General features: G+C 41.9%; 1 protein-coding gene across 2 annotated transcripts in view; it reads left to right on the top strand.

The window, feature by feature from the left end:
* The window catches only part of cep290 (centrosomal protein 290), a 171,445-nt gene that overhangs the window by 45,678 nt on the left and 105,665 nt on the right, over positions 1–20,102 (top strand). For both annotated transcript variants that reach the window (XM_072268142.1, XM_072268143.1), the window contains 6 exons: positions 1,741–1,902; positions 3,443–3,592; positions 4,492–4,607; positions 7,840–7,942; positions 11,641–11,871; positions 17,415–17,588. In XM_072268142.1, coding sequence (XP_072124243.1) covers positions 1,741–1,902; positions 3,443–3,592; positions 4,492–4,607; positions 7,840–7,942; positions 11,641–11,871; positions 17,415–17,588 — 936 coding nt within the window. The remainder of the gene's footprint in view (positions 1–1,740; positions 1,903–3,442; positions 3,593–4,491; positions 4,608–7,839; positions 7,943–11,640; positions 11,872–17,414; positions 17,589–20,102) is intronic.

Raw genomic sequence — 20,102 nt, 5'->3', positions numbered from 1 at the left:
CTATTTATTTATATACACACATTCTTTCTCTCTCTCTCTCCTTTTTCTCCCTCTGTCCCTCTGTCTATGCCCCTTGCCCATCCTCTGGGCTTTTACCCCCTTCCCCCTTTTCTTTCCCCCTAGGCCTCCCGTCCCATGATCCTCTCATATCCCTTTTGCCAATCACCTGTCCAGCTCTTGGCTCCATCCCTCCCCCTCCTGTCTTCTCCTATCATTTTGGATCTCCCCCTCCCCCTCCCACTTTCAAATCTCTTACTAGCTCTTCCTTCAGTTAGTCCTGACGAAGGGTCTCGGCCTGAAACGTCGACTGTACCTCTTCCTAGAGATGCTGCCTGGCCTGCTGTGTTCACCAGCAACTTTGATGTGTGTTGCTTGAACTTCCAGCATCTGCAGAATTCCTCGTGTTCACTGACGCTGTAATAGCATTATGCTAACCACTCTGCTAATGTTTACTCCACCAACATCGCACTCTGTTTAAAGTAAGGCATGGCTTCTTAAAACTGGTCTTCGGGAATTTCAAGAATGGATGAGAAGACTAGCAAATGTGACATAGTTAAGAAAACAAAAACAGAATGAGGAACTAAAGACTAGTTGTATCAAAGCTGGTTATCACAAAATAAAATGCTAGATTCTGTTAACCAAGTGGTAACAGAGCATCATATCATTTGGCAAAGTTAGCATGCTTTTATAAATATCTACTGTGATTGACAAAGCTGAGATTTTGAATATGAAAGGTAAAATAGGACGAACCAGTGGATGTAACATGTATGAATTTTTAAAAGCATTTGATATTATACTACATTGTATGTTACACAAAATAGGGTTAAATATTAGTACAGTGAGTTTATTTGTTAGTCTAAAGAAAACATTATCCCCCATTTATTAGACTCTTGAATGCAACTCTTGTACAATAAGATGAATACTTGAATTCATAATCTACCTCATAATGATCTTGCACTTTATCATTTACCTGCACTGCACTTTCTCTGTAACTTTTACACTTTATTCTGCATTGTTATGATTTACCTTTTCTACCTCAATGCCTGCACTGTGTAATGATCTGATCTGTATGAACAGCGTTGTCTCTAGACCTTGTATATTCTTCCTGTGACCACATGTGTTTCCTCCGGGTGCAAAGTCACTGTCCAAAGACATACCAGGTAGTAGGTTAATTGGTCATTGTAAACTGTCCTGTGATTAGGCTAGGGTTTGATAGGTGGGTTGCTGGACGGCACAGCTTGTTGGGCCAGAAGAGCCTGTTAGGCCAGACAAGCTTTACACTGTATCTTGGTACGTGTGACAATAATAAACCAATACTAATACTAAGTAGGAATACATGGAGGCACATGATGCTGGAAATCTGGATCAGCAAACAAAGCACTGGAGGAACTCTGTGGTCAGACAGTATCTATGGAGAGAAATGGACAGTTGATGCTTCGGGTTAAGACCCTACCTGCCAGTCTTGACCCAAAATGTTAACTGTCCATTTCCCTTCATAGATATTGCTAGACCCACTGATTTCCTCTAGTTCTTGGGTGCTAGTCTTGGAATAAATGGGTCATTTTTCAGCTCGGCAGTCTATACTAACGGGCTTTCACAAAGGTCAATGTTACTAACTTGGATGAGTCCAATCATCATGACATAATGTTTTCCATTGAATATTTATTGTGGTGACTCTTTATCTTGGTATCCTGCTTCAAAGCATATTGATGTTCTAATCGAGCTGTTCCAAATTTTCAGGTAATTGAGGCAAAGAACACAGGGAAGCATGAGAGCAATGTGCACCTGAAAGCCCAGGTGGATCAGCTGACTGGGAGAAATGAGGAGCTTCGACAGGAACTCAGAGAGACTCGAAAGGAGGCTGGCATAGCAGGCAGTCAGCTGTCAAAAGCCAATGAAAGGGTTTGTACACCCCAAGTCAGTGTTAGCATTCTTTTACTGCTGTGCATTTCCAAATAGATTCAAGGAATTGTAATTCTAAAGGCTGATTATGCCAAGAGCTTCAGTGAATGTCAAGCCATAAGCATCATTGTAATTGCCTAAATATTCCAAGTGGGAATATTGTGGACTCGACAATCAGTACAGTATGAGATTGGCATTCACAAACAGTGCTGCTGTCATGCACGCTCAGGTGAAGATATCTTTTTTGTAGACGCCTGCTTGAAAATGAATCTCACAGTAGTGTATGGCAATATATACAGTACGTTTTTTGGTAATAAATTTACTTTGCCTTTGAAGATCCTCTGTGACCTTGCACTTTATTGTCCACCTGCACTGCACATTCTCTGTAACTGTAACACTTCATTCTGCATTCTGTTATTGTTTTACCTTGTTCTATCTCAGTACACTGTTGTAATGAATTTATCTATATGAATGGATACAAGTTTTTCAATGTACCTCAGTATATGTGACAAAAATAAACCAATCCATCAATTTATATTTTCTGAACCTGAAGGGACAAGGAAAGCCATCACCTCCAAGTTCCACTCCACGAGGAATACTGAGTCAGATAAACATTACCTATTCTACTAATGTCAGTGAATCAAAATCTAAGGGCTCCCTACAGTATATACTGTAGTCTTTTCCCAGTGTGGTATGGTCAAATATAGGTGTGAGTTGAGAGGAGAAAAGTTTAAAGGAGATTTGTGAGGGGTGTTTTATTTTATTTTAGTACAGAGAATGGAAGGTGCCTGGAACACTCTGGAAGCAGATACAATGGGAACATTTGTAAAGCATCTAAATAGGCACATGAACAAAGTTCGAAGTAAATTTATTAACAAAGTATGTATACCATATACAACTTTAAGATTCATTTTCATCCAGGCACCCACATAAAGATTAAGAAATATCATAGAATCTATGAAAAACCATGTGTTACAACGATGTAGGGCAGAGTCCCTGAAAGTGAGCCTACAGGCTGTGGAGTCAGTTCAATGGTGAGGTGAGTAAAGCCATTCGTGCTAGTCCAGGAGCCTGGTTCTTGCAGGGCAACAACTGTTCCTGAACCTGGTGGCGTGGGACCCAAGACTCCTGCACATCCCGCCCAATGGTAGTCGTGAGAAGAGAGTATGATGGGTCAAGCACAGCAAGACAGGGCAGGCTCAGGTGGTGGATCTTGGCAGGCATGAGGCAGTGGAACTGAACACTAGTTTGTTTTCCACTCTCAGGCCTCAGTGCTTTAATCTGGCAGGAGATTGAAGGATATGGGCTATGTGCGTGCAGATGGGATTAGTTTGAAATGGCATTATGATTTGCATGAGACTAAGTGGGCCGAAGGGCCTGTTCCTGTGCTGCGTGTACCCGACAGCTTGATCACACTCCGAGCGATTTTTAAGCTTACCTCCACTTCTCAAGGAGGCTAATATATTCTGATTGCTGGCAACACACAAAATGAGTTTTATGAGGAACTCCTACTGAGAGGGTATTTGTTTTTTTTTCCCAGGTTGCACAACTGGAAAGTGAACTAACTCTGTTGCGTCAGTCAGGTGGATGCAGTGTTCAGTTTCAACCTCTCGCTTTACCAGATGGAATGGCAACCTCTAGTACTGATATCATTAATGTTCTTAATGAATATTTGGTACAACTTCTACAGGTATGCAGATTTTGCCTGCCAAACTTAATAGTAAGGTAATACCATTTTATAATGTGAGGTCATGAACATGATGTTTATCAACAGTTAATTTAATAACGAACATCAAAAATCTGCATGAATGAAGCTGGCTGAGGTCACAACTTCCTTCAGCTTTTTCTGATCCTGTGCAGTCGCCCCTCCATACCAGACAGTGATGCAATCAGTTAGAATGTTCTCCATGGTACAGCTAGAAATCTGCGAATGTCTTCGGTGTCATACCAAGTTTTCTTAAACTCCTGATGAAGTATAGCCACTGGTGTGCCATTACAGTAATTGTATCAATATGTTGGGCCCCAGGATTAATCTTAGGAGATTTTGATACCCATGAATTTGAAACTTCTTACCCTTTCCACTGATTCCTTGGTGTTACTAACGTTGAGTGCAAGGATGTTGTTACGACACCACTCAACCAGCTGATCTATCTCACTCTTGTACGCTGCCTCATCACCATCTGAAATTCTGCCAATAATAGTTGAATCTTTGGCAAATTTATAGATAGCGTATGAGTTTGATGTACATGTGACAAATAAAGCTAATCTCAAAAATAAAATCTAATTAAGTTTCAAAGATTAAAAGCCATCAAGAGTAATGTTTGGTTACTGACCTCCAACTGTGCTGCTGCAGCTGACTAGAAGACTGATAACTGGTCCATCATCCTTTCTCCTTTTGTAGTTCTCCAGAGGTACTGGATGGGGACAGTGCCCAATGATTTCCATTGATAGTCTCAGTGCAGTTGTAAACAGGATCTGCCCTCTCCCAGATCACTTCATAATAAAATCATCAGAAAATATTATTTACATAACAATTATTTTACGTACAAAACTGTTCTCAGAAGATTGATTTTTTTCCTCGTGGCTTAGGAAATCTCCAATAAAGAGGAAGAAGAAAAGAAACTGCGAGAAGCAGCTGAAGATCACAAACGCAAGTTTGCAGTAATTCGTCATCAGCAGGGTCTGCTGTACAAAGAATATCAAAGGTATCAAAATAGAATATGCATAGTCACAGAATGGACTCTCAATACAAAAATGTTCGAATGTTTTGTTATTTTAATTAAGACCTAGTTCTCAGAACTCAAGTATAATGCTAGATTGGAAATGAGGGTTTTTATTACAAAAATTTTAAAATATGTTGTTCGACTGTTCTATTTAAATTTCTATTCATTGACTTATTAAAGATAACAAGGGTGATTGTTATGTCCTTTATGTCTTTAATCATTGGGAGACACGAGACTGCAAATCCTGGAATTTGGAGCAATAAACTCTCTGCTGGGGGAACTCAGCAGATCAAGCAGCGTAGGTGGAAAAAGAAATGGTATCTCATTCAGCGGGATGCTCTGCAGTTGATACCTCTGCGTGGTGGGTGATTACACTAAGAAGAGTGCACTTTCCTGCAGTTATTCCTGATTGCTCAGAGACACATTACTGATGTGGCAACGTCTGTCCTGGACCCGGCACAGCAACTCAATCACAAGGAAGGCGTGCCAGTGGCTCTGTTTTATTTAGGAGTTTCAGGAGATCTGGTATGTCACCAAAGTCACTTGCAAGTTTCTGTAAATGTACAGTGGAGAGGATGCTGACTGTTGCATCACAGCCAAGTACAGAAGCTCCAGTACTCAGGAGCACAAGAGGATGCAGAGGGCTGTAGACTCGGCCAGCTCCATCAGGGGCACAACCTTTCCCACTATTGAGGGCGTTTCAAGAGGGTGTGCTTCAAGAAGGTGACTTTAATCAAAAAGGACCTTCATCGTTCAGGCCATGCCCTCTTTTCATTTCTACAATCGGAGAAGATACAGGAAGAATCAACAGTTCAGAACAGCTTCTCCCCTCTTGAATGGTCCATGTACCTATAAACTTACCTCAATATTTGTATATTGCACTATTTATTTATTTTGTAATTTATAGTCCCTCATGGGAGGCTAATCCAGAAGATTAAGATCTGCCGTGAATTGGCTGTCTGGATTCAGAACTGGCTTGCACATAGAAGACAGGGTAGTGGTTGAAGGAATGTGTTCCAGCTGGAGGTCTGTAAAAAGTTGTGTTCCACAGTGACCTGTGCTGGGACCTCTGCTGTTTGTGATGTATGGAAATAACCTGGATGAAAATGTAGATAAGTGGGTCAGTAAGTTTGCGGATGATACCAAGATTGGTGGAATTGTGAAGAGTGCAGAAGACTGGCAAAGAGTACAGTGAGATAGAGAGCAGTTGCAGATACGAACAGAGAAATGGCAAATGGAGTTTAGCCCTGATAAGTGAGGTGTTGCCCCTTGGCAGGGCAAATGCAAGGAGACAGTACACTGTTAAGGGCAAGAACCTTAACAGTGTTGCTGAGCTGAGGGATCTTGGGATCCACATTCATAGCTCCTTGAAAGTGGCTACACAAGTTGATAAGGTGATCAAAAAGGCTTTCTTTCACCTTAACCATTCTTTGGCAAACTGCGTGTTTAGGGTCATTGTCTTGCTGCATGACCCACTTTATTTTGAGCTTCAGTTCACAGATGAATACCCTGACATTTTCCTGTAGAATTTAGTGGTACAATTCAGAATTCACAGTTCCATCATTGATCACAAACCATCCTGGTCCCGAGGCAGCAAAGCAAGCTCAAATCGTGACACTGCCATTACCATTTTTCACAGGTGGGATAAGATTCCTTTGCTGGAATGCAGTGTTTGCTTTTTGCCAAACATAACACTTATCATTTAAGCCAAAAAGTTCTATTCTGGACTCATCCTCCGACAGAACATTCTAACAATAGCCTTCTGGCTTATCCACGTGGTCTTTAGCAAACTTTAGACGGGCAGCAATGTTCTTCTTGGAGAGTAGTGGCTTTCTCCTTGCAATCCTGTCATGCACACCATTGTTGTTCGGTGTTTGCCTGATGGTAGACTCATGAACACTGACACTAGCCAATGCAAGGGATGCCTGCAGGTCCTTAGATGTTACTCTGGGTTTTTTTGTGACCTTCTGAAATATTACATGCCTTACACCCGTTGTGATTTTTGTTTGTCAACCACTCCTGGGCAGAGTAACAATGGTGTTGAATTTCCTCCATTTGTACACCATCTGCTTGACTGTGGATTGGTGGATCCCAAACTCTTTAGAATTTGTTTTGTACCCTTTTCCACCCTGGTGAGCATCAACAAATTTTTTTCTGAGGTCCTCAGAAATCTCCTTTGAATGGGGCATGGCACACTTCCAGAAACCTGTGTAGTGAAGATCAGACTCCGATAGCGAAAACCCAGATTTATGTTCTTTAGATCGGCAGGGCCTCCCACACTCACAACTGATTGTCATCCCATTGGTTGAAATACCTGACTCTAATGCCCCCTTTGAATGAATATACTTTTTCCAACAAATACAAGTAATATTAGATCATTTTTCTCAATAAATGAACAAGTATAATGTTTTTGTGTTACTCATTTAATTGGGTTCTCTATCTAGTTTTAGGACGCATGAGGATCTGATCACATTTTAGGTCATACTTATGCGGAATAGAGAAAATTCTAAAGGTTCACAAGCTTTCTAGCCCCACTGTAGGTGGAGCGGGGGAATTAGTGTTTGGGTGTTTTTGATTTGCTTTTTAGCTGGTTTGGCACAACATTGTGGGCTGGATGGTCTATCCTGTGCTGAACTCTTCAGTGGTCTATGTTTATGCCTCTTCACTGTACTGCAGTTCAAAACAATGAATTTCATATCATATAAGACACTAATTATATACAAAAAATGCTGGAGGAACTCAGCAGGTCAGAAAGAATCTACGGAGAGGAATAAAGAGCTGACATTTTGGGCAGAGACTTTTCATCATGGATTTCCAGCATCTGCAGAATCTCTTGTGCTTCAAGAGTGATAATAATCGTGATTCTAATTCAGGGTCCCAACCAAACATCGTCACTTCCTTTCCCAGTCCCCCAGATATAGCTACTTGCTCTTTGTTTTATTTGTTAATCATTACTTATCTAATCTCCCACTATGGCTGCAGGAGTCACGCCCTGGGAAACTAATCTTGATTCCTGTACTGGAACCCAGTGAGGTGACCCTCCGAAGAATGACTGAGCTATTGAGAAATTCTGGAACTTTGAAGCCAAATGAATTGTGAAGGCTTAGGAAAAGAATGTAGCAGGCAGTATTTGCTATTCAGGAACCAAAAGTGCTATAAAAGTTCATCCATCAATATAAAAATGTTCTGAAATAATTGCTGTTTTTATCTACAGTGAAAGAGAATCCTGGCAGAAAAACATGGAGAGAATTGAAGAGGAAAACAAAAAGCTTGAGGATTTAAAGGAACAAGATCGTGTAAAAATTGAGGAATATAATGTAAGTGTTACTTAAGCCACTGAAAGCCATGTACAATTAATCAAAAGGATAATGAAATGTTGTTCTCTAGAGAGTTTTTAATATAAAGAGAAGTACAGGTTTCCCCTGCCATCCAAAAGTAGAGCGTTCCTATGAAACGGTTCGTAAGCCGAAATGTCGTAAAGCGAAGAAGCAGTTACCATTTATTTATATGGGAAAATTTTGTGAGCGTTCGCAGACCCAAAAATAACCTACCAAATCATGCCAAATAATACATAAAACCTAAAATAACAGTAACATATAGTAAAAGCAGGAATGATATGATAAATACACAGCCTATATAAAGTAGAAATACTTTTCCACAATGATTGCCTGCACAGATCTCCGTCGCGAAAATCTCACGCAAGCGCTCTCGGCAGAAAATCTCACGCAAGCACTGTTGGCATAAACGCGTTCTCCAGTAACCTTTAAACTATGAAGCTGCCAAATCTACAAAACAACATGTAAAAATACACAGCCTACATAAAGTAGAAATAATGTATGTACAGTGTAATATCACTTACGGGAATTGGGAAGACATCAAGCACACTGATGATGGTGTGTTAGACTGAGTCGCCGCAGGTTGGGGTGGTGCAGTGGCCCCCACCCTCCAGACCGCCGACTGATACAATGCCGCGGAGCACACAGGGGTAGCCGGGAGGCACACAGCACATCTTTAAGAAAAAAGCAGAAATAAACATGCTAATTAATTAGGTGCTGCCCGGCACATAAATGTTGGTGCAGATCAGAGGCAATTGCCGGTTGCATCGGCACTGATCTGAGCCGACAATTACGTGCCAGGCGGCACCTAATTAATTAGCATGTTTATTTCGTTTTTTTTCTTAAAGATGTGCTGTGTGCCTCCCGGCTACCGCTGCATTCTCCGCGAATCGGTACAGTATCTGTTCGGGGCCCAGGGGTTGGGGTGGTGGGATACGGGGGTGTCATCTCATCGTCGATCAGGGCAGGCAGCTCATCTTCTATGACTGCCCGCCTCTGTCGAAGGTCAAGGTTCGTCGTCTGCTGTGGCTGATGTGGAAGGCTTGCTTGACCACTGAGCCCCGAGCATTTTTCTATCACACAGTTCTTTGTAAGGACTCAAACCGTCTTGCAAATATCCCCTAAACCTGCGTACCCTTTCAAAATTGAAGTCGTACTTTATCATTGCAGTGAAAATCTCACGCAGTTACTTCACGTTCAGTTCCTGGACGACTTCACTTTCGCTACTGCATTCGGTTTCGATTGTTATCCTTTCCTCTTCCAATTGCATCAGCTCTTCATCTATCAGTTCTTGGTCATGGGATGCCAAAACCTCTTCAACATCATCTTCGTCAGCTTCCACAAGCCAAACTCACTTTATCCTTGCTTCGTTCACCACAATCGAAATGCTTAATTATGTCTAGTTTTATGCTAAGTGTAACACCCTTACGAGCTCTTTCAGGCTTTTCCGACACCTTAGAACTCATCTTGCCAACGGCTGCTCAGTGCAACGTGTTTAAGCAATGCCGTTCCAAATCTGGGGGAGAGCGGCTGCTCGAGGTGTGCGCTACCTTTCTTCGTAACAGTGAAAACACCTTCTGAAAGCAAAAACAGGGTACTAATGTAGGTCTTTCGTAACAATGAGGTTTCGTAAAGCGAATGTTCAAAAAGCAAGGGACACCTGTAATAATGCCTTTGTACACAGCCCAGGTCACAATTCTGTTTTACATACTGAGCCTGGTCATAAAAGGTTTAAATAAAACCTGGATTGCATTCCCTCATCTGTGGAGAGTTGTGCAGTGGGCCATTGAAGGTGTTTTAAATGATTGAAGAGATTGATGGGAAATATAGAGAGAATGATAATTCTCTTTTTAGTTGGTGTAGACTGTTGTGGGAGACCCTAAACAACAAAGCACCAACTTAAATTTAGTGCTGGGCATTTGAATTACATCAGCAGACATATTTCCACACAAACCATAGTGAGAAACTGTAGATTTGGCATGTCATTAAAGACACTTGCAAATTTCTATAGATATATTGTAGAGAGCCTTATGATCAGTTGCATCACAGCCTGGTGTGGAGGCTCCAGTGCACAAGATCACAAGAGGCTGCAGAGGGTTGTACACAGGCCCTGAATGTCAGTGGCTCCAATAAAGTCTAGTTAATGTGTCCTTGTGTGATGGGACATTTGTTTGGTTGGAGGGGCCTCCATTGTGTAAAATATTGCCTGATCGAAGGCGTTGCCTTTACCCAGAACTTGATGGGGTGGTGAGGTACAAGGAAGAGATCACAGGCTGAGGCAAAGTGGAAGTGGATTGATACCTGGGGGGGTATTAAGTAGGGTTATTGGAAAGGTGGGTACCAAAACATAGGGTTAATTTCTGAACAACACACACAAAATACTGGAGAAACTCAGAAGGTCAGGCAGCATCTATGGAAAAAAGTACAGTTGACGTTTTGGGCCGAAACCCTTCGGCAGGACTGGAGCAAAAAAGCTGAGGAGTAGATTTGAAAGCTGGAGGGAGGGGAGCGAGAAATGCCAAGCGATAGGTGAAACTTGGAGAGAGAGGGATGAAGCGTAGAGTTAGGAAGTTGATTGGTGAAAGAGACCGAACGCCATGGAAGAAAGTGGCGGGGGAGGAGCACCAGAGGGAGGCGATGGGTGGGCAACGAGATAACATGAGAGAGGGAAAGGGGATGGGAAATAGTGATGGGGGTTGGGGGGGGTGTGGAGGCATTACTGGAAGTTAGGGAAATCAATGTTCATGCCATCAGGTTGGAGGCTACCCAAACGGAATATAAAGTGTTGTTCTTCCAGCCAAAGTGTGGCCTTATCCTGACAGTGGGGGGGTGGGGGGGGCGTGGATGAATGTATCGGAATGGGAAGTGGAATTAAAAATTAAAATGGGTGGCCGCTGGGGCATTAGACTGAGATAAGCAAGTAACTCATTTGGGTAGGTGGGTGGTGTGAACTGTGCAGGAAATTGTAATTGGGAAGATGGGATAGTAGAAGACATGAGCTGGCCGGGTTAAGTGAACAGTGGCATAGGGATTCATGACCCTGGTGATGGGAGTTGCCATCTTGACGCAGCGGTGATTTAAAGATTTGCCCAACTATAGTGGTCTATGACTGTAAACACAGTAAAGGCTTGATACTGCAGAAATGACCCTCCTAAGTTAGATGTTTCACCACTGCATATTTAATGGAATTTAAATAAGCACTGTTTCCAGTTTAACGATATCTCCGTTATAACAAGGTGTGGGTGTAGAATGTGCATTGTGCAGTATTTGCAAACCTGAGGATGATGGCTGGGAGCCCAGTATGTGGAACCCTGGTAACCTTTCTATCCTGTTGTATGATATGTAACATATGCCCTAAAATTGGCAGAAACACCGAGTGCCTGAGTATCTGCTTTATCAGTTCTTGTCAGAGTCACCTTGTGTCCTATACCTAGCATCACTTTATGTACATACAATTAGTATATAAGCTGATCTTCTGTATTTATATTTATTGTGTTTTTTTATGCTGCTTCGGATCTGGAGTAATAATCATCTTGTTTTCCTTTACACTTCTGTACTGAAGAATGACAATAAACTATTTTGAATCTTGCATCTAGGCAATTTTTCTTAATGTAATGTTTCTGTTTGGATGACATAATTTGTATTGTTCAGGTTGTAACTGTTCCCCACTTTTGAATTAGCAACTACTGGAAACCCTTCAGATGGATCCTGATGAAATCAAGAAGAAAATAGGTGGAATTACCAGCAAATTAACTGTTCTGCGGGTGAATGAAAACTCTTTGACTCGGCGCTACACGACACTGCTGGAAATGGAACAGCACCTGAGGAAAGAAAATAACAAGCTCAAGAATGAAATGATAGCTATGGAAGTAGCTATCTGTGAAAGAATTGGATACCTGCAGAGATTTAAGGCAAGTACCTATTCAGTCAAATGAAACCCGTTTTCTTGCATTTTTCTTCAACGTAGAATCACAGCATGAATAATTGACAAGCAGCATGCTTAGACATTCGGTTCTGTCATTCATACCTTCCAAGATTCTGTTCACCAATAAGTAGTTTTGTATGTTTGCTCACAGGACGCAACATATACTAGTATACCTTTGTCTATTTGGAATATAATGTTCTAATCAATTTGTGAAATAAACCAGATATTCATAGTTGAATGCTTTATGCTTTCTTAAAGTTGAAGCTAATCAAGAAGAGGTGAGACCTGAATATATATTTAGGGGCAGCATGGTCGTGTAGCAATTAGCATAATGATACTGCAGCAGCAGTGACCCGGATTCAATACCCACCGCTGTTTGTAAGGAGTTTGCGTATTCTCAAAGGTGTGAGTTAGTAGGCTAATTGGTCACGTGGGTGTAATTGGGTGGCACAGCCTCACTGAGCTGGAACGGTCTGTAACCGTGCCGGTAAAGTGCTCTCTGAATAAATTACTTTATTCAAAGGGAGTTGAGTTCCTCCTGTACCAAATAAAGTAGCCATTGAGGGTACATTCGTTGTCTGCTGCTGTAGCCATCCCTTCAAGGTTCGATGTGTTGTGCATTCTGAGGTGCTCTTATGCACACCACTGTTGGTAACAAGTAGTTATTTGAGTTACTGTCACCTTCCTGTCAGTTTGAACCAGTCTGGCCACTCTCTTCTGACCTCTGTCATTAATTAACAAGGCATTTTCACCCACAAAACAACTGCATGTTTTTTTGTTTCTCGCTCCATTCTCAGTAAACTCTGGAGACTATTGTGCCTGAAAATCCCGGATCAGCAGTTTCTTAGATAATCAAACCACCCCATCCAGCACCAATAATCATTCCACTGTCAAAGTCACTTAGATGATATTTCTTCCCCATTCTGATGTTTGATGTGAACAACAACTGAACCTCTTGACTGTGTCTGCATGCTTTTATGCAGAGTTCCTGCCACATGATTGTCTAATTAGATATTTGTATTAACAAGCAAGTGTATCGATATACTTAGTAAAGTGGCCACTGAATGTATATTAGTATATCTTTGTCAATTTGGAATGTAACATTCTCATCATCTAGTGAAATAAACCAGAGTTGATGCCTTATATTTTCTTAAAGTTGGAGCTAATCAAAAAACAGGTGATATCTGAAAATATAATTTTCTTTATTTCAAGGTGAGATGAGCACATAAATACAGCTATAATAAAACTTGGCAAATTCAACCTATCTTTCTGTAACATAGGAATATGACATGAAAACGATTGTGCTTGAAGGTGCTCCATCATTCAGTTAGGTGACAGTATTTAAAAAAAAATGTCATTGTAACCCCACCCCACGCCCATCTCCTGGTTACTGGATAATTTTAATTTATTTAAAGCAGATAACTGTCCTGGTTTAAGTGAAGAATTACTCCTTTTATGATTTGCTGTCATTGCATTTTATCTTTTTATCTCCAGTCAGCAAGGTTATCTCCTGTATCATGTCTTAAGCATTTAGGATGATTTAGAATATTTCGTAATGAGTATGGGGGCATTATGGTTAACATACTGAGCTAGTAGCCAGAACTCTGGACAGTTGATCCAACCACGAGTTTGAATCCCACCATATTAACTGGATGCAACATACATAAAAGTTGCAGGTGAATGCAGCAGGCCAGGCAGCATCTCTAGGAAGAGGTACAGTCGATGTTTCGGGCCAAGACCCTTCGTCAGGACTAAGTGAAAGAAGAGCTAGTAAGAGATTTAAAAGTGGGAGGGGGAGGGGGAGATCCGAAATGATAGGAGAAGACAGGAAGGGGAGGGATGGAGCCAAGAGCTGGACAGTTGATTGGCAAAGGGGATATGAGAGGATCATGGGACAGGAGGCCCAGGGAGAAGGAAAAGGGGGAAGGGGGTGAAAAACCCAGAGGATGGGCAAGGGGTATAGTGAGAGGGACAGAGGGAGAAAAAGGAGAGAGAGAAAAAGAATGTGTATGTATATAAATAAATAATGGATGGGGTAAAAGGGGGAGGTGGGGCATTAGCGGAAGTTTGAGAAGTCAGTGTTCATCTCATCAGGTTGGAGGCTACCCAGACGGAATATAAGGTGTTGTTCCTCCAACCTGAGTGTGGCTTCATCTTTACAGTAGAGGAGGCCGTGGATAGACATTTCAGAATGGGACATGGAATTAAAATGTGTGGCCACTGGGAAATCCTGCTTTCTCTGGCGGACAGAGCGTAGGTGTTCAGCGAAACGATCTCCCAGTCTGCGTCGAGTCTCGCCAATGTATAGAAAGCCACATCGGGAGCACCGGACGCAGTATATCACCCCAGCCGACTCACAGGTGAAGTGTCGCCTCACCTGGAAGGACTGTTTGGGGCCCTGAATGGAAGTGAGGGAGGAAGCGTAAGGGCATGTGTAGCACTTGTTCCGCTTAGAAGGTTAAGTGCCAGGAGGGAGATCGGTGGTAAGGGCATAATTCAAGTAACTGAATAAATTTTGGATTTTAAAAAAACATCCAGTTCTAATAACAATAAGCAGAAGACTACTGAATTTTCCCCACCAATTTGGTCCTGTAGCAAATGTAATCTGCTGTCCTTCCCCACCTGTATGACATTTAATTGACTTGGAACAAAAGAGAATGAAAGATAACTTGATAGATGTGTACAAGATGATAAGTGGCATGGATCAAATAGACAGGCAGACTTGTTCCCGGGGCAGAAACAGCCTGAGATTGGAGGAAGGTGTAAGACCATAAGCATAAGAGCTGAATTAGGCCATTTGGCCCATCGAGTCTGCTCCACCATTCAATCAAGGCTGATCCTTTTATCCCTTCCTCAGCTCCATGCCCTAGCCTTCTCCCTATAATCAAGAACCTATTAATCTCTGCCTCAAATATACCCAACTACCTGGCCTTCACAGTTGCCTGTGTTAACAAGCTCCACAAATGCACCACCCCCTGGCTGAAAGAATTTCTCCGCATTTCTGTTTGTCCTAGACCTCCCCCCCCCCCCCCCGCCCCCCCCACCATGGGAAGCATCCTTTCCACATCTACTCTGGCTAGGCCTTTCAACATTCTAAAGGTTTCAATGAAATCCACTCTCATCCTTCTAAATTCCAGAAAGTACAGACCCAGAGCTATCAAACATTCCTGGTATGATAACCCTTTCATTTCCAGAATCATCTCTGAACCCTCTCCAATGCCAGTATATCTTTTCTTAGATGAGGAGCTCAAAACTGGTCACAATTCTTAAGCTGACACCAAGTCGGTGCCTTATAAAGCTTCAGCATCACATCCCTGCTCTTGTATTCTAGACCTCTTGAAATGAATGCTAACATTGCATTTGCCTTTCTCACCACTGACTCAACCTGTAAAGTAACATTTAGGGTGTTCTGCAGAAGAACTTCCAAGTCCCTTTGCATCTCAGATTTTTGGATTTACTCCCACTTTAGAAAATAATCTGCACATTTATTTCTACTACCAAAGTGCATGACCATGCATTTTCCAACATTGTATTTCATTTGCCACTTTCTTGCCCATTCGCCTAATCTAAGTCCTTTTGCAGCCTACCTGTTGCCTCAATACTACCTGCCCCTCCATCAATCTTTGTGTCATCTGCAGACTTGGTAACAAAGCCATCTATTACATCATCTAAATTATTGATAATAACAGCATAAAAAGAAACAGTCCCAACATCAAACCTTGCAGGAACATCACTAGTCACTGGCAACCAACTAGAAAAGGATCCTTTTATTCCCACTCCCTGTCTCCTACCAATCAGCCAATGCTCTAACCATGTTAGTAACTTTCCCGTAATACTATGGGCCCTTGACTTGGTAAGCAGCCTCATGTGTGGCACCTTGTCAAAGGCCTTCTGAAAGTCCAAATATACAACATCCACTGCATCCCCTTTATCTAACCTACTTGTAATCTCCTCAAATATTAATTCCAACAGGTTCTTCAAGCAAGATATTCCCTTAAGGAAGCCATGCTGACTTTGTACTATCTTGTTCTGTGTCACCAAGTACTCCATAACCTCATCCTCAACTTTTGATCCACCACCTTTCCAACCACTGAGATCAGGCTAACGGGTCTATAATTTCCTTTCTGCTACCTTCCTCCTTTCTTAAAGAGTGGAGTGACATTTGCAATTTTCCAGTCCTCTGGCACCATGCCAGAGTCCTATGATCTTTGAAAGATCATTAGTAATGCCTCTACAATCTCTACTGCTACCTCTTTCAGAAACCTAGGGTGCAGTTCATCTGGTCCAGCTGAATTGTGTACCCTTGGGCGTTTCAGCTTTTTGAGCACCTTTTCCTCGTAGGCGTAGCTGCACTCACTTCTCTTCCCTCACACCCTTCAACATCTGGCACACTGCTAATGTCTTTCGCAGTGAAGATGTCAGGTGGAGGTATTTTACGCAGAGAGTGGTAGCTGCATGGAATGTGTTACTAAGGGGTGTGATAGAGGTAGATATATTAGTGGCATTTAGGAGACACTTTGAGAGGCACATGCCTGAAAAGGTTTGATTGATTGATAGGTCAGCACTACATTCTGGGCTGAAGGGCCTGTACTGTTTTGTATTGTTCTATGTTCTTGGTCAGAGACAATTAGGATGGGATGAAAAACATGAGCGTCATCATCCTGTGAACAAATAATTAAATGTTGACAATCCAAATGAAAATGTCGCTAGGGGTCTTTCATTAGCGCATTGACTACGTGCTAACTCAGTGTCACTTATATCAAACATGCAAATCATTAAGCTCCAAAAAAACTAAACTAAATTAAATGTAGCTAAAGTAGTTTTAAGGAAAAGCTTTTGATAGTTTCCAATACACGTTTGCACCATTTGTGTTTAAATGTCATTCCCTATCCTGCGCTTACCATGGTTGCTTCAGTGGTGTCCTGTAACCCAATCTTGTGTTTGAACACCAGATCCTCCTACCACTCACCCTATGGGCAAATTAAAGATTAAAGGTTAGCTTTATTTGTCAAAAACACGCAAGTGCCGCCGTGCTTCCAGCAGGAACATAACATGCTCACAACTTACTAACCCTAACTAAACCATAAGTCTTTGGAATGTGGGAAGAAACTGGAGCACCCAGAGGAACCTCTACAATCATGGGGAGAATGGACAAACTCCTTACAGACAGAGGTCGGAATTGAACCCCTTTCGCTGTGCTGTAAAGTGTTGTGCTAACCACTATACTTCCGTGCTATACATTGGCCAGTTAACAATAATCAACACACCTTTCGGATACGGGAGAATACCGGAGCAACCGGGAAAATAATTGCAGTCCCAGGGAGAAAGTGCAAAATCCACACAGAGAGCACGAGAGGTCAGGAGTGAACCTGGTCACTGGATCTATGAGGCACCATTCATTATTAGTTTCTAACTGTATTAAGATATTGTTAATGCACTCATCTGTCTAATTTTAAATTGTATTATCAAATTATAGTCAAAGTAAATTTATTATCTTCCTTATCTGTTTATTGTTTAATCTATTTACAGGAAATGGCTAGTTTTAAAATTGCTGCTTTGCAGAAAGCTTTGGATGAGAGTGTGCCCTTAGCTGATTTGGAGCGAGCTAACAAGCAGTATAATGAACTCACAGCTAAGTATAGGGATCTGTTGCAGAAAGACAACCTATTAGTCCAGAAAACTACGAATCTTGAGCATTTGGAGGTGAGCAAATAATAGTAATCTTTAATGTATTTTATTGTGTAGCCCCTCCTGGCCACCCTCAGGGTCGCTCGGCTCGCTGTCGTCTAGGGAAACAGCCTCGGCCCCGCCAAACTGGATAATTTGTTTGTGTGGATGCTGTGTGAGGTACCCCACCCCGCCCAAATAACAGACAATACACCAGATGCAATTAAATGATTTACAGTTTATAGATATTACTGGAACTATATAATTAAAAGAGAATAAAATATAAAAGGAAAATAAAAGGGCCACACTTATCAAAGTTCAATCGCTTCGTGCACAAAACCGTTGGAGCTCAAGGAACACACATCAAAGTTGCTGGTGAACGCAGCAGGCCAGGCAGCATCTCTAGGAAGAGGTGCAGTCGACGTTTCAGGCCAAGACCCTTCGTCAGGACTAACTGAAGGAAGAGTGAGTAAGGGATTTGAAAGTGGGAGGGGGAGGGGAAAATCCAAAATGATAGGAGAAGACAGGAGGGGGAGGGATGGAGCCAAGAGCTGGACAGGTGATTGGCAAAAGGGGATACGAGAGCTTCTTCTTCACCCTGCGACCCCCTCGGACCACCTCGACTGGCCGCCTGGGGTCAACAACGGTGGTTGACCAGACGCTCCACACGAGTCCGTCTCCGTCTCCTCGCCGAACGTCCCGCTCGGGTTCCGACCCCGTTAGCGGACTCACAGCCCCTGGTCCATCCTCTGTCTCGCTCTCCCGCCTTCTGCCCCAAAACTCCACGCATACAGTATCTTCAAATACACCAAAACCATAACAACTATCCCAATTGGTTAATAGCACTCTCTTATCAGACTCTAAAGCAAAAACAAATTGTTAGCGCAAACTTTCTCAGTGTTTAACACAACAAAGCCGCATTCCCCAGATTAACATAACAAAGACGCCATTTTAATTAGCCTCCGCAGTAACATAAAAATCGAAACCCCCTTACACTCGTAACAAATGTGATTGTTTTCATCATTCTTTCTCCGGAGTAAAAGGGACCAGTGTGTGGTGAGATATAAACAAGAGAAAATCTGCAGATGCTGGAAATCCAAGCATTGCACATGAAATGCTGGAGGAACTCAGCAAGCCAGGCAGTATCTATGGGGGAAAAAGTACAGTCAACATTTCAGGCCATGACCCTTTGGCAGGACTGGAGAAAAGATAAGGAGAAGATTTAAAAGGTGGGGGGAGGGGAGAGAGAGAAACACAAGGTGATAAGTGAAACCTGAGAGGGGAGGGATGAAGTAAAGAGCTGGGAAGTTGATTGGTGAAAGAATTACAGGGCTGGAGAAGCGGGAGTCTGATAATCCAGGCCCAAGACATCGACTGTACTTTTTTTTCCATTGATGCTGCCTTGCCTGCCAGCATTTTGTGTGCGGTGAGATATATAAGGGTTTCAATATGGAAACCAGATTGTTCATTCCATCGAGTCTGTTCCACTATTGCATCATAGCTGATTTATTGTCCTTCTCAAACCCATTCTCCTGCCTTCTCCTTGTAACCTTTGATGCCATTCCTAATCAAGAATCTACCTATCTCCAGTTTAAATATACCCAATGGCTTGGCTTCCCTGGCCATCTGTGGCAATGAATTCCACAGATTCTCCACCTTCTGTGTTTGGAAAGGGCATCTTTTGCTTTTAAATTTGTAGGAATTTTTTTTTATGAAAAGCAGATGATTGAGCGACTGCTTTGCTCAGGTTAATTTTATCCTTTGAGATAGATTTACGTCTTTATTGCTTGGCTATTAAAGGGAAACCATTAAGTGTAGTTACAAGATAAAGTCCACAAATATTTAAAATCCAAAATAGAAGTAGAAAGTGTTAAATCAGTTCTGCCAAAAAGTCATTGACTCAAAACATAAACGCTGTTTCTCTTTGCCAATGCTGCCTGATCTGCTGCATACATTCAGCTTTCACTTGTTTTCTTATAACTTATTGTGTTAATTTTTCATGTTTTCAAAATTCAATGAAAATTTATTATCAAAGTACATATATGTCACCATATACTACTGAAATTTTGTTTATTTCAGACATTTATGGTAGATACAAAGAAGCACGGTAGAATCAATGAAAAACTATGCACAAAGATGGGCAACCAATGTGCAATAGTAGTTTAACTGTTGAAATGCAAAAGATAAATAGATAGATAGATAGGTAGATAGAAACTCTATCTCTCATTTGACCCTATAAAGGCCCTTGCAGGAAATTCTACTACTTGCGCTGCACGTTTTCCCTGTAACTGTAACACTATATTCTGCATTCTGTTCTCCCCTTTCGTACTTGGGTTTGGAATTGTCTGTCTGGATGGCACACACGCAAAAGCTCTTCACTGTATCTCAGTATGTGTGACAATAATAAATCAATTACCAATTAAATGATAAACAAGAGAGACTGCAGACACAAAAGCTGGAGGAACTCAGCAGGTCATGCAGCATCTATGGAAAGGAGTAAACATTTTATGTTTCTAGCTGAGACCCTTCATGAAGACTGGAAAGGGAGGA

The sequence above is a fragment of the Mobula birostris genome, chromosome 9 (genome assembly GCF_030028105.1).
Source record: "Mobula birostris isolate sMobBir1 chromosome 9, sMobBir1.hap1, whole genome shotgun sequence".
In the NCBI taxonomy this organism is placed as follows: domain Eukaryota; kingdom Metazoa; phylum Chordata; class Chondrichthyes; order Myliobatiformes; family Myliobatidae; genus Mobula; species Mobula birostris.
This window is presented reverse-complemented; position numbering and strand designations above follow the sequence as displayed.